The sequence below is a fragment of the Gekko japonicus genome, unplaced genomic scaffold (genome assembly GCF_001447785.1).
Source record: "Gekko japonicus isolate JY-2015 unplaced genomic scaffold, Gekko_japonicus_V1.1 scaffold1240, whole genome shotgun sequence".
Lineage (NCBI taxonomy): Eukaryota > Metazoa > Chordata > Lepidosauria > Squamata > Gekkonidae > Gekko > Gekko japonicus.
The window spans coordinates 312184-325092 of record NW_015170313.1 but is presented as its reverse complement, the minus strand read 5'-3'; the positions used below and the strand labels follow the sequence as shown (position 1 = coordinate 325092).

The 12909-nt window shown below is 44.5% G+C and overlaps 1 protein-coding gene across 1 annotated transcript in view; it reads left to right on the top strand.

The window, feature by feature from the left end:
- Window positions 1–1065: 1065 nt before the first annotated feature.
- LRIG1 (leucine-rich repeats and immunoglobulin-like domains 1) overlaps window positions 1066–12909 on the top strand; it is a 153399-nt gene continuing 141555 nt past the window's right edge. The window contains exon 1 of the mRNA XM_015418010.1: window positions 1066–2145. Within this exon, the coding sequence (XP_015273496.1) occupies window positions 1931–2145 (215 nt within the window). The 5' untranslated portion in view covers window positions 1066–1930. The remainder of the gene's footprint in view (window positions 2146–12909) is intronic.

The window sequence follows — 12909 nt, the reverse complement described above, 5'->3', positions numbered from 1 at the left end:
GATCCCATACACTTCTTTGTAGGCAAGTTGCACCATTGCAGCTCCTGGTTCCGGGGCAAGCCTAAGCAGGTTTACTCAGAAGTAAATGTACTGCGTTCAACCAGACTTACCGTGTTTCCCCGAAAATAAGACACTGTCTTATATTTATTTTTTCTAAAGAAGACACACTAGGGCTTATACCACAAATGCATAGAAATCCTGCTAGGGCTTATTTTTTGGGTAGGTCTTATTTTCGGGGAAACAGAGTACTCCCAAATAAGTGCGGAAAGGCTTGCCAGAGTTACTCTCTCCAACCACAAACACTGCAAATTGGCAACCTGACATTCATCTGAAGCCCGCGAAGAATTAAGCTACGCCAACACGTGTCCTTCCGTACGGACACGCGAATGCACTGGCGCTGCCGTTTGAGTTTTGACAGCAGCAGACGAGCAGGCCCATGGAACTTGTATATGATCTCTTCCCCGCTTTCTGCGTGCATCTGGCCCTACTCCGTATAAGAAATGCGTGCCACAAAACCGAAACTTTCTGCTGTTTAAGCGACAACAGGCTACAGCAGTCACGTCTGTCTCCTCCAAAAGCCTCACAGAGCACCACAGCCTCTCGCAGACAACCAGGTCCATGTGGGAGCCAAGAGCGAGCGCGCGTCCCGCCCCCTTTCCTCCGGGCGCGCGTTGCGCTTCCCCTTTAAGAAGCGGTGGTTGAAGTGGGAGTCTCCTGCTTTCACACCTTGGGTGGGAAAGGGAGGTGGGACCTCTCGCCTCTGATTGACGGCCTGCCAACCTCAATGGAACGTTGTGTATCCAAACGAGATGAGGCGGCCCGTCCAATGGGGAGGCGCGCGGGCGCGCCGTAGAACGCAGGGCGACCAATGGGGAGGCAGAGGTGGGCGGGGGAGGGGGACGGAACATGTTGCAATGTGTCCAACGTGGGTTTGAGTTGGGAAAGCGACGCTTGGGGGGTTAGAAAGTGGGTTTTGTGGACGGGGCAAGGGGTGGGGGTGGGGAGAGACGGTGGCCGTCCGTAGGGGTGCGCCCGGGAGGATCGCGCTAATCGCTTTGGCTGGCAACGCTGCTCTCGGGGTGTGTGTGAGATCCAGCCCCGGGTAGCGGGAGTGGGAGGTGTTGGAGGGGGCTGAGGGAAGCCAGAAAGGGAAAGTTGCAGAGGCGGAGATAAAGCACCGCTTTGCTCGCGCTAGGAAAGGTGTCTGAGCCCCGGGAGGGGGAGAAAGGGCTGGAGGATCGGTGTGCGGCGGTGCAATAACCCCCCGCGTCGGCTCGATCCACGCGGAGCTGAGAGCTTTCTTGGACCGGAGGAGGAAAAAGGAAGGAGGAGGAACTTTTCTGCTGGGAAGGAAAGCAGGACGCGGATCCGCCGACTTTTTTCTGCAGCTCCTGCCGGATCTTCGCAGCGGCAAGGCGATCATCCGTGGAAGGGGCACCTTCTCCCACTGCGGGATCCGGACCCTTCTTGATTATGCGAGTCGTGTTCTTCGAGGAGGAGGAGGAGGACGACGAGACTTGGGGCTGGCGCTGATGGCAAGAGCTTGAGAGGCTTCGTACTGCTCCCCCCCCCCCTCTTTTTGAGTGCCACTTTTAAAAACTCCAGCTTGCTGGATGAGCCGCTTCTGGGCTGCTTCCCTGCGGAGCCCCCCCTCTCCCCTTTCAGCAAGCCTTGGATCTGCACAAACTCAGTTATCGCACCAAGAAACTTAAGGAGCTGCTGCAGCCTCGGCTAGGCTGCGATGCTAGCAAGGAGTGCAGCAGGCCTAGAAACTAACGCCTGAGTGCCAAGAGATCCGGCCTGAAAAACTTGGCCTTTAATACTTTGATTTCCCCCCCCCAAACTCCCCCACTTCTTTCGTAGGATTTATTCCTGTCCTCCTGTCCCGGTATTGGGAGTTTGGTCCCTAACTTCGCATCCAGGATACAAAATGGCGCTGCCGGGATGGGGAAAATTGGGGTCGTTGCCGTTTTTTGATTTATTTTGGACTTTCCTCTTGGTCGTCCAAATGTTCACGGGATTCGGCTCCTGCCTGGAGCAACAGCTCTGTCCCTCCAACTGCACGTGCAGAGCTGATCTTCTGGACTGTAGTAACCTGGGGCTAGAAGAGGTTCCTGTAGAAATGCCCACCTGGGTAGTCTCCATGTAAGTTTCTCATCTCTCTGAACTTTGAGATCTGAAGGCTGCATGTTGCTGTTTTACGGCTTCCCCCCCAGCCCCCCCCCCGTTAATTTCCTTTTATAAAAAAAGGTCTTCTTTGAAGGGCAATCCCTGGGCAAAATCTACCCTTTTCTTCTTTGCAGTGTATGATTAATGTTATGCTCAGTTTCCCCCTCATTGACGGATCCAGTTGTAGCTAGTTGCTGAGCAACTAACTCTGTGAAATCCCTTTGGGGGTAGAGAGTTCTCATATCCTTGTGGAAAGATCCCGGTGGGAATTAGAGGCTAGCTTGTTCCCTTCCTAGTTAGAGATGTTCAGCAGAATTGTAGGACTAAACCTTTTAAATGGGAAACTCATATCCTGATTTCTTTCTTTTTTGCAAGTTTAATACGAATATTTGCTACCCAAGCAATAGGATGTGTGTTCCTTCTAAACAGTTACTTATCTGGATTGCAATCTTGTGTCTTTAATGTGGCATATGCTGAAGCAGTTGGCAATCTTTTAACTGGATCTGTTGTAGACGTGGGAAATTTTGCACACATAAAGTTAGATACCTGGTGGTAGTCATTGGGTTTATTTGCATGTGGATGTTCTGGCAGATCTCACTTCTGTAGACCGCAGTTCTGAATAGATCCAGTCTCCCTAAAGTTCAGAAATAGCTGGGGAGCGGTAAGGGCACCATCTAATAAGAATGGGAAAACCCGTCAACTTCCCTCTCTCGTCCTCCGAAGACCTCACACTGTACATGACCAGGACTTTTAATTGTACACAAGATCCAAAACTGGGAAGTGAGTGATAATAAAGTGCAAGTCCCCAAGGACATAACATGCTATATGCTGGCTATTATATTCCAAGCACCTGTAACAGCAACTCTTGTTGTCTTGGTGTGTTTCAAAGAAGGGTGATTTTAGATGCTAGGACACATACTTCTCTCTCTCTCTCTCTCTCTGTTTTTTTTTTTAAGTAGCTCTGCCTAAGATTACGTATCTCATGTTTCCCCTCTAGTTCAATAATGAAAGTTGGAAAAGGGCTGTGAGTAAAAGGTCGCTGTTTGCCTCTTCCAGACAAAGAATAGTCCTTATTTCTTGCATGACCTGCTTCCTTGTATTTTTAGGGAATTAATAGCTACACCTCAATGGGGGAAACCAACCTGATGATTTTTGGAGGTTTTCTTTCTTTTTTTAAAGCAAATCGTTTGCAGATGTAGGCCACATGCTTTCCCCTTGGGTTGTTGCACACTGGACCCTTTATCTGTTAGAACACTTCTGTGAGAGTCTCTTCCAGCAACTTGTGGGAAAATGCTTAATTCCTGTTGTTTTTACAATGGGGACCTATGTGGCTTGACTTCAGATTAAGGTATTCAGCCTGGGTAAAAGAAAGTGCCCAAGAAAGATATTAATCAGTTCTTAAATCCAGAGCCACAATTCTAGTATATGTGAAATTATTTACCATTGGCTGCAGTAGTACTTATTTCTGGGTAAACTGGGAAGAATTGAAGTTTATGATGTGTTATTGGATAATAACCTCACACTTTCCTCTTTTCGGTGGGAGTATATTGTACGTAACCTGCAACTAGATAGTGCTCTTAAAACTTCTATATAACTGTCTTGGATTGTCAGAAGTTAGATTTTTTTCTTTTTCCAAAAAAAGTGTACCTTGGAAACTTAATTCTTTCCATGCTGCATAGCATTCCAGTAGCTGGTGCTTGCCGGCTAGAATGGCGGCAGTAGGCTTTTAGCAAAGAGCTCCTTGAGTTAAAAGTATACATAAGTCAAGTGTGGTATTCTACTTATAGATGTCAAAGCAGTTTCACACACAGTGGTAACCTGAGAAACGTCAGAGTGAGCGTGATAGAAATGGGGCAAACTCAAAAACGAAACACATGGGCATCCAGAGGAGAGAAATCAAGACAAAATAGTTTCCTTTTGTCACTGCCTTGCAAAAAAGCTTAAATGAATCTATATATTTATTACATAGAAAAAGTGTTTCAGCAAGTCATGTGCTGTTGCACAAATGAAAGTCTGGAATAAGTGACAATGAAAGATCAGTAGCTTTTTGCCATTTTCAGCTAGGTGCTTGAAGACATATGGCAATTTTAATGCTAAAACGACTCCTTTCACTGATAAAAAAGGAAGTGTTAGTGCTGTTCTCTCTGTTTAAACTTATTGAGTAGCATTCTAGATCTGTCATTACTGTATATGCATGCACACGCACACCACTGTAAAGTTTAAGCTAGGTACAATCTTTCATGACCGTGAGAAGAGGATGGCCTGATTTTACGCCCATCACAGGCCTGTGTCACAGTGTGAATTTTTAATTCAGATTGATGCCATTATAATTTAGTTGTGTCAGTCTCGGGAGTATAATTTGTTTTTACCACCACGATAATGATGTTGATATCTCAGGTTATTTACTGCTATGTTTCTCACACAACAGTCTGGGAGGGTGTTCTGAACTGCTTCACCGGAGAAGTACTCTGCTGCTACAGATCTGTATATCGTCAGTCTTTACACTGGCTGAAGCACAAATGTAAATGCTTGCTGATCATTACTTGAGCCCGATTTTCCAAGCTAAACTTTTTTCCTTGTGTGTGTGCGCGTGGGGGGGGGGAGATTTCACATCTGGAAACATGCACTGTTGTTCGCTGACCATGTGCGCTATTAAAGAAGCTGCATAGTTCAGAGACAACTAATGCTATGCTGTTGCAGAAGAGTCTGGCTACATGGCATTTTATTACTTTTCATAGGCGGACTGCATTTTGACAGTAGTTCAAGCCCTGGTAGTATATCACTGGTAGTGTTAAATCTTGCACTGAGTATTTACTTGAGCTGTACAGTAGTTGCAAGTGCTGTAAGGCATGGAAGACGCTTCTGTTTTGGAGCCTAGCTCTTTCAGACACCCGAACTTTTTATTCATATTAACTCCTGTATAGGTCCCCAGCCAGTAACATGAATTGTCCCCCTGTGATGTGTTAGGATAAGTTATAAACCCTTTCATTACTCCTCTGGAAGCTTCATAGGAGAAGCTGTGCTTGTCTGTTGTAGCTAAAACAGCCAAGAAGTCCTGTGGTACACACTGAATGAACAGGTTTGTGAGGCTGTCATCTAGTTTGGCAGGTGCTTGAAGTAGCCTAGGAAATCCTCCTTACAGTGGGTTCTAGCGGATGAAAATGTACACCTCAAAAGGCGCATTAGCCTTCGAGGTGCCACACAATTTACTTTTTTAAAAAATCAGAATTTATATTTTATTTACAGATGTTGCTGGTAGAAGAAATCCTCTGGCACTGTTTGGCTTTAGTTGAAGCCTTCGGACGGCTGGATTAACTATAGGTTTAGTCTTGGGTATCTCTGCTGGAGCTTCCTGGCAATGGGTATCGACTAATTTTCTGAACTAAGCTGTTAATGGTGTGATCTAATTGAAAACTGAATAACATTTGAATGCATAGGAGAAATACAGTCACTAGAAGTTATCACATGACATTCATATTCCTCCCCCCTCAAACAAATAAGTATATTTCAACTCTCTTTCTACCTGCTCAAGGACCTTGAATTTAGTTGTGATTCTTCCTTTCCATCTAACACTCAGTTGATGCAAGAATAAAATGAATATGATAAATACTAAACTGGGCTGCAAGATGAAGAGCTTTTTGCTTTTTTTCTTCTGTAAAGCCACACAGGTTTTTTTTTTAAAAAAGGGTTTTAATTAGATTAAATCAGAATGAAAAGCACTTAAAAATGTACACATTTTCAAAGTGTAATATTGCACAAAGAGAATTCTGGTATATCTGAACAAATGGCTTGTTTGTTTTTTTAGATATGTACTCCTTGCCTTTCTCCCCAGTGGGGACCAGCTCTGTGAGGTTAGTTAGGCTGAAAGACAGAGTGACTGGCCTGTGGTCATCCACTGAGGTTCCATGGGAGAAGTTCCATCTTGGAATCTCTGAGGCCCGTGTGTCCTGTCAGGTCACGTGTTGCTCGTGGAAGCCTCACCAGGCCAAGGTGCTAATTGTTTGAGCCTGTCCAACCATAACTTGGATTCAGCACTGCCATTAATTGCATACCCATGAGATGGACTTTCCAGTAAGAGCCCTGATGAATGCATTTACCAGATAGTTTCTTAGGGAGGAGAAAAGGGTATTTTATTATTATTGAAGGTTACAGTCTATTTTATATTTGTAGCACTGCCCTGGGGCTAAGAACTTACATTTGAGTAAGAAGGTTTTGGACCTTGTTCTCCAAGGCCAAAATGGAACTCTGTCGCCCCTTTTGACATGCTCCGGTATATGGGTCCAGATCCAAGGTTTCAATATTGTCAGTGGACAAGAAGCCATAGAGAGTGCGCATTCTTACAAGATGTTTTCACACATGTGCTGTCTGTGGGCTCTGGGACCAAATTACTGGGGATGCAAAGCATTAAGTCAGAACAGGCCATAAAGAAAACAAAGCAATGTCTCCTAGGCTCAGGCATGGTTTTGTTAGTTCTGAAATTAAAAAAAACAAACCAAAAATTCCACACCTGCACCAAAAAAGTAGCATTCTGTAGTTGGTTGAATTTATGCAAGCATGCTTATGTTTGTTTATTTTGTGGAATTCTGCTTTTCAGCACTGCAAGGAGGTAAGGCTGAGGAGCTTCACAAAGTTTTTTAAATGCTCACCCAACTGTCTGTTCACCCAGTTGATACTATGTTCAGCCCCTGTTCTTTCTCTCATTTCTGATAATTTTTCTGGGCATTGTCTTCAGTTTTTGAGTCCCTTCTGAAGACTAGAAATGTGCTGCTTTTAAGGAAAAATGAAAGTGTGTCCAGATGCTGAATGACACCCATTCCGACTGGTGTAATCATGGCCTACATATAGCCACAGCTGTATGTCAGTAACAAATACTTGGCACTCAGAGTGCTTCACATACTTTATTACAGCAATCTTTACAACAGCCGTGTAAGGTAGGTTGGCATTAAACCTGTGTTGCCAATGAGAGTATCTTTCCTAAAGCGGCCTAGTAAATTTTTGGCTGAGATGATGTGTGAACCTTTTGGATTATAATTTGTTCTGTTAGCTACTCCATGCTGGTTAAGTGTATTGGTGGAAATGCGTTTATTTTGATTTTGCCAATGCATATGATAACTTCTGATTTTTATCCAACCTTTTCTCCAGGGAGCTCAGGACAGTGCTCATAGTCTTTCCTTCCCTCTCCCCATCACCTGTCCCTGCAGTTCATGTCGTCTTCACCACAGGCCTGCGAAGTAGGCCAAGCTGCAAGAGTGTGACAGGCCCAAGGTGTCCCAGTGAACTCCTGGCTGAGAGGAATTTGAACCTAGGCCTTCCCTGTCTTAGTCTGACAGTGTAACCTCGATGCCATGCCAGATTAATGAAAAGAGAAACCTAGGGAAGTCTTCAGTAAGACTCAGCAAAACCACCTAAATTGTTCCATTTCCCCCCTCTGCCTATCATTGCTCACGTAAGCAGGGAGGTATACAACTCATTGGGATAATGCTGCAGGTGGGGAATTGAAGGTGTATAGGTTTGTAAATAATTCTTTTGGCACAGTTGGAAGGGAGTGTCTTTTTCTAGCAAGTGTGTGTTGCTTTTGTAACAAGGCCTACTTCCAATATAAAAATGGATAGAAATGTAGATAAAATGTACACGCAGATTCTAAGAAACCCTCGTTTCCAAATCGCTGCTAGTGATACTTTAAACAAATATTCTCACTATGGGTTAATGACAAGCTGCGGAACGAATGAGGAGTTTTTATATTTTGTAAATACTAGTCAGTGCTTTCAGTGTTGGTGTTGTGTCTTTAGGAGCTTACTTGCTTGTTGTGGCATTGCCAGGACCTCCTAGAGAGTTGAAAAGGATTTGGGGGGAAAGCACCTTTATTAGAAATTATATATATATATTGATGTCATGTAGTCATTTCTGGGTAATGCGAGCTTTGTACAGGGAAGTGTTCTTTTTTAAAGAGAGTCCATGTGAAAGGACCGTGTACTTCTCTTGTGCAGTGGCTAGCAATTGTTACGTTAGAGGATTTGTGTCTTTTGGCTTTGCTCACAAATTTAGGGTCATTCTGCAAAACTGGGTACCGTTGTGTGTGGTTGGGGAGGAGGGGTGGGGGGTTTGTGTGTGTGGTGGGAAAGCAGAGGATCTAAACCCAGTTGAGCAACTTGGGGCTTCCCCCCCCTTTCTTTCATGGTGCCTTGGCTTTGAAGCTAGGGTAGACATCAAAAGATATAAAACATCTGAAGCATGATTTACACTCGAACATTATCCATGGTGTAAAAAACTTGACGGTGGAGTTTAGGGAACAGAAACGCCTGCTGTTTGCCCATGCCAGGTGCACAGATGAGAGGACATCCAAATGGCAAATACAGCACCAGACCCTCTCCCCCGCTTTTTAAACCATAAAATTTTAGACCTTGAAGCAGCATTTTATGGCTCAAGTGTTTTGAAGTTTGTCTATTAGTAGTGAGCTTGTGTCATACAAATAGGGAACAAGGAAGGTTACAGCAAATTGTGCAGTGATCGTGGCTGTTAATAGCGACAGTGAGAATGAAACTGCCATGGGCAGATGTATTATACCTTAATGGCCAGATTCTGGAGATGGATGTTTAGAGATGGACTGCCTCTATCATGCCTTACTGTAGAGCTTGGCTTTGGACTTCAGAGTGCTGCACTTCTCAGAGAGGACTGGTCTGGATCTGGGCTGGGTTGGAGTTTCAGTGCATTTTGGATTGCATTCATATTTAGACCTGGTGGGACCTACTTTTGAGTATATATATGCGAGACAGGGTGGTGTAGTGGTTAAGAGCAGTGGACTCTAATCTGGAGAACCAGGTTTGAGTTCCCGCTCCTCCACGTGAAGCCTGCTGGGTGACCTTGGGCCCGTCACAGCTCTCTCAGAACTCGCTCAGCCCCACCCACCTCACAAGGTGCCTGTTGTGGGGGTGGGAAGGGAAGGTGATCATGAGCCGCTTTGAGACTCCTTAGGGGAGAAAAGGGTGGGATATAAAAAAAAACTCTTCTTCTTCTAAGAAGGTGCTTTATAAGTTATTTATAGATCATCATCTGTAGCAGGGGATAGGGAAGCGCAAGCCCGAGAGCTGGATCATCCATGTTCTCAAATGATTTGGGCCTGTCCCAGTTTTGTTGGCCATTTAAGATAGATATGACCATCCCCAGTAGGTGCCAGTAGGGCTTGTTGAAAGGCTTTCTGCAAAACGTTAGTGGCATGCGGGATTAGAAGGGGTGCCCCTACTTCTGTTACCAGTCATTTTTGGCAATTAATGGGAAGAAGGGAGAAGTGTGTGTATTAATTTTATTTGCTCCTTTCTCCCCCACTCCCCGCCATATCCCAGTTCTCTTATATGTAGATGACGCCGTTTTACTCTTATGTTCTCAAATTGGACTGAGGCGTCTTTTACACCAATGCTTGACCTACTGTAACAACAACAGGTTAACTTTGAATTATGGGAAAACAAAGATCCTAGTTTTTTCCAAATCCTGGAAACCGTTCACATGGACAATCCAGGGAAATCCCATTGAGCAGGTCGGATAATTTAAATACTTGGGGATCAATTTCTAAATTAACATAACCCCAGTTTTTTTAAAAAATAGCTCTTAATGTGACAAATATCAGTTGTGGAGTGTGTATGATACTGGTAGTGTGATCACTGCAAAACACACCTGTTGATTGGAATACATAAACACTGTATGGGGACGGGAGAATCTGGCTGCAAATCCTCACTTGGCTTTGAAGTTCACTTAGGGGCCTCGGACCCGCACTTTGTCAGCTTAACTTCTAGTGCTGTGAAGATAAAATGGTGGAGGTTAAGAGGATGCTACGTATGCTTGAGCTTCTTGGAGGAAAGGCAGGATAAAATTCAGTAGAAGAAGAAGAGACTGGATTTATTCCCTGCCCTTCACTACCCAAAGGAGTCTCAGAGTGGCTTACAATCCCTTCCCCTCCACACAACAGACACTCTGTGAGGTAGGTGGGGCTGAGAGAGCTCTCTCGAGAAATGCCCATGAGAGGACAGCTCTGAAAGAACTTGTGACTGACCCAAGGTCACATCAGCAGGTGCAAGTGGAGGAGTGGGGAATCCAACGCGGTTCCCCCAGGTTAGAATCCGTGCTCTACACCAAACTGGCTCTCAAATAGGTAGTATAGTGCTCTGATGCTGTGAGTAGGTGCTTAGGAGGCAGCTTTGTGTCACTGAGGATTGGCTGATGTGGTGCTTCTGGGTATGTGGGTCGGAAGCCAGAGGACTCAAGCTTGGCAATCATGGCTTTTTACCTCTTGAGTTCTGATCAGTATCACCGAACAATTGGAGTTGAGGATGAGGTGTGGTCTACAAAGCCTGGTGGTGGTGGAAAATGCTGCGTAGTCGCAGCTCACTTAACGGCGACCCCATAGGGTTTTCAAGGCAAGAGACATTCAGGGCGTTTTACCATAGCCTGCCTTCATGTCACGACCCTGGTATTCCTTGGAGGTCTCCCATCCAAACACTAGCCAAGGCTGACCCTGCTTAGCTTCCGAGATCTGATGAAACCTGGACCTCTGTGCAATTTTGCAGGACTGTGGGAAGCAAAAGATTTCTGTCCTGCTCTGCTCCACCCTGTTCTTGGCTGTGTTTCCTAATGAAAATATTCCCCACCTTTTTAATCTTAACACTGCGAAGCTATTCCCAACTGGAATAACTTTGAGGTTATGTCCCCGTGTGTGCACGTCCTCATCTTTTCCTGTGAGGCTGCTCTAGTGTATTAGATGCTGTTGTTCCTAATCTGAGCTCCTCGTAGTCTGAAGGAACCGTAAATCTTCTGGACTGTCAATAGGGTCTCAAGGAAGGCTCCCAGATTTCAATGAGACTTGCCTTTTGCCAGAGTTCTTAAGATCAACACATTAGAGGGTTGATTAATGTGATACCTTTTGAGGCAATAAAGTCTACATGACATCCCTACCTGTTCTTTTGACAGAAGTAGAGGGGGAAAAAGGTCTGGATTTTTGCAGTAGGGTAACTGCATACTATGACCTTGCCCTTATTGATGGATTGATGATGTTCTTGGTTTGGTGAGGCAATTCTCAGTTTCTCATGGTCTTCTTCTGTGAAGTCAGGGACCTTAACTTTTGCCATTGAAGAAGAAGAAAGGTTGGATTTGTACCCCACTCTTCATTTAGAGTCTCAGAGCAGTTTACAATCTTCTTCCCTTCCTCTTCCCACAACAGAGACCCTTTGAGGTAGGTAGGGCTGAGAGAACTCTGAGAGAACAGCTCTGAGAGAACTGTGACTGGCCCAAGGTCACCCAGCTGGCTGCATGTGGAGAAGTGGGGAATCAAACCCAGTTCTTCAGATTAGAGTCCGCCGCTCTTAACCAGTACACCGAACTCGCTCAAAAGAGCAAAGGAGCCCACATCAAATCCATTTTCATGACTCCCTTGATTTAGGGATAGAGGCATGTATATTGGTGTGCTCACAAGAGAGTAGAAAATGGTACTGGTGAGAAAGAAATGGGGGGAAGACATTAAAGTGCTGAGAAACTCTTCTGTAGATTTTGTGCAAAGTTTCAGTTTTCTGAAAATTTACAGCAAAATCTGAGATTAAGATGTGGTGGATTTTTCAGCCACTGACAGGGCGGTCCTATTGAGAGCCGTTCCTGTTGAAGTCCACTGAAATCATTGGACTTAGATTGAAGTAACACTGTATAGGATTGCACGGTGAGCTTAAGCAAACAAAGATACGTTAGTAGTTCTGTAAGTTATTTTGTACCTGTTTCTGGGATGTCTGGTTTTGATTATAGCTTTGGTGAGCAGCTACAGCTCAATAACGTATATAATAACAGGTATACATCATGTCTCTGTTATTTAAATGGAAAATGCTGATGAGTAAACTGTACTAAAATGATGCTTTCGGGGCTACCAGGTTTCATGTGAGGCATCTGTCATTCTTGGAAATATGTAGAGAGGTAGCAAAGCACAGAGTGTAAATCTAAAGTAGTGAAATAATTTTGTTTTCCTTTTAATATATGTAGTTAATTCTCCCCCTTCGCAGTGTTCGTGTGTCTTTCAGAAAGTATCCTGTATATATCCCTTTGGATTATGGTGCAAGGCAAACTAATCACTGAAACGCAGCTTTTCTAGTGACAGTTGTTGTGGCCATTTTGCTGGGGAGCAGAAAGGTTGAAAAGAACTACTATACCGGGCATGCCTAAGGCATTGGGGAATTTGTAATCATTGGGGTTAGACTTCTTGATAAATTAATGTACTTTTGTTCCAAATCAGCAGGTACATGTATTTAAAAATAGCAGCCTTTATGCACCAAGTTCGGTTGCACACATATCTTTCGGATTTTATGTATTTTAAACCCATTTGTTTCAAATTTGGCTTCCTTTCCTTTGATCATTTCTGTGTATGTGCACTGTGGTTATGTGTGAACAGCAACTTCTGTTTTAATGAGCAGTTTCTCTCTCTTCTCCTTTTGAGTTCATGTGCATTTTGTCCTTCCCTGTCAGAGTATGTTGGTATGCTTTGCCATCATTCACTCAAGAGCATGCTTCCATGAACCCTCTACAGTAAGTATACTTTGGCCAGGTCTTCGGATCCAGGGCCTGCTTGTATAGATGATGCTGCTGTTTTTTTGACAGGGCCAGTCAGAACTGTAGTGCGTTTTTCTATAGAATGCCAGCAATTTTGAAAGAAGCGTTACTTTCTGAAAAAGTTCTTGTTTCCGTTCACCCTGAAGGACTTCAGGATCCCAAAAC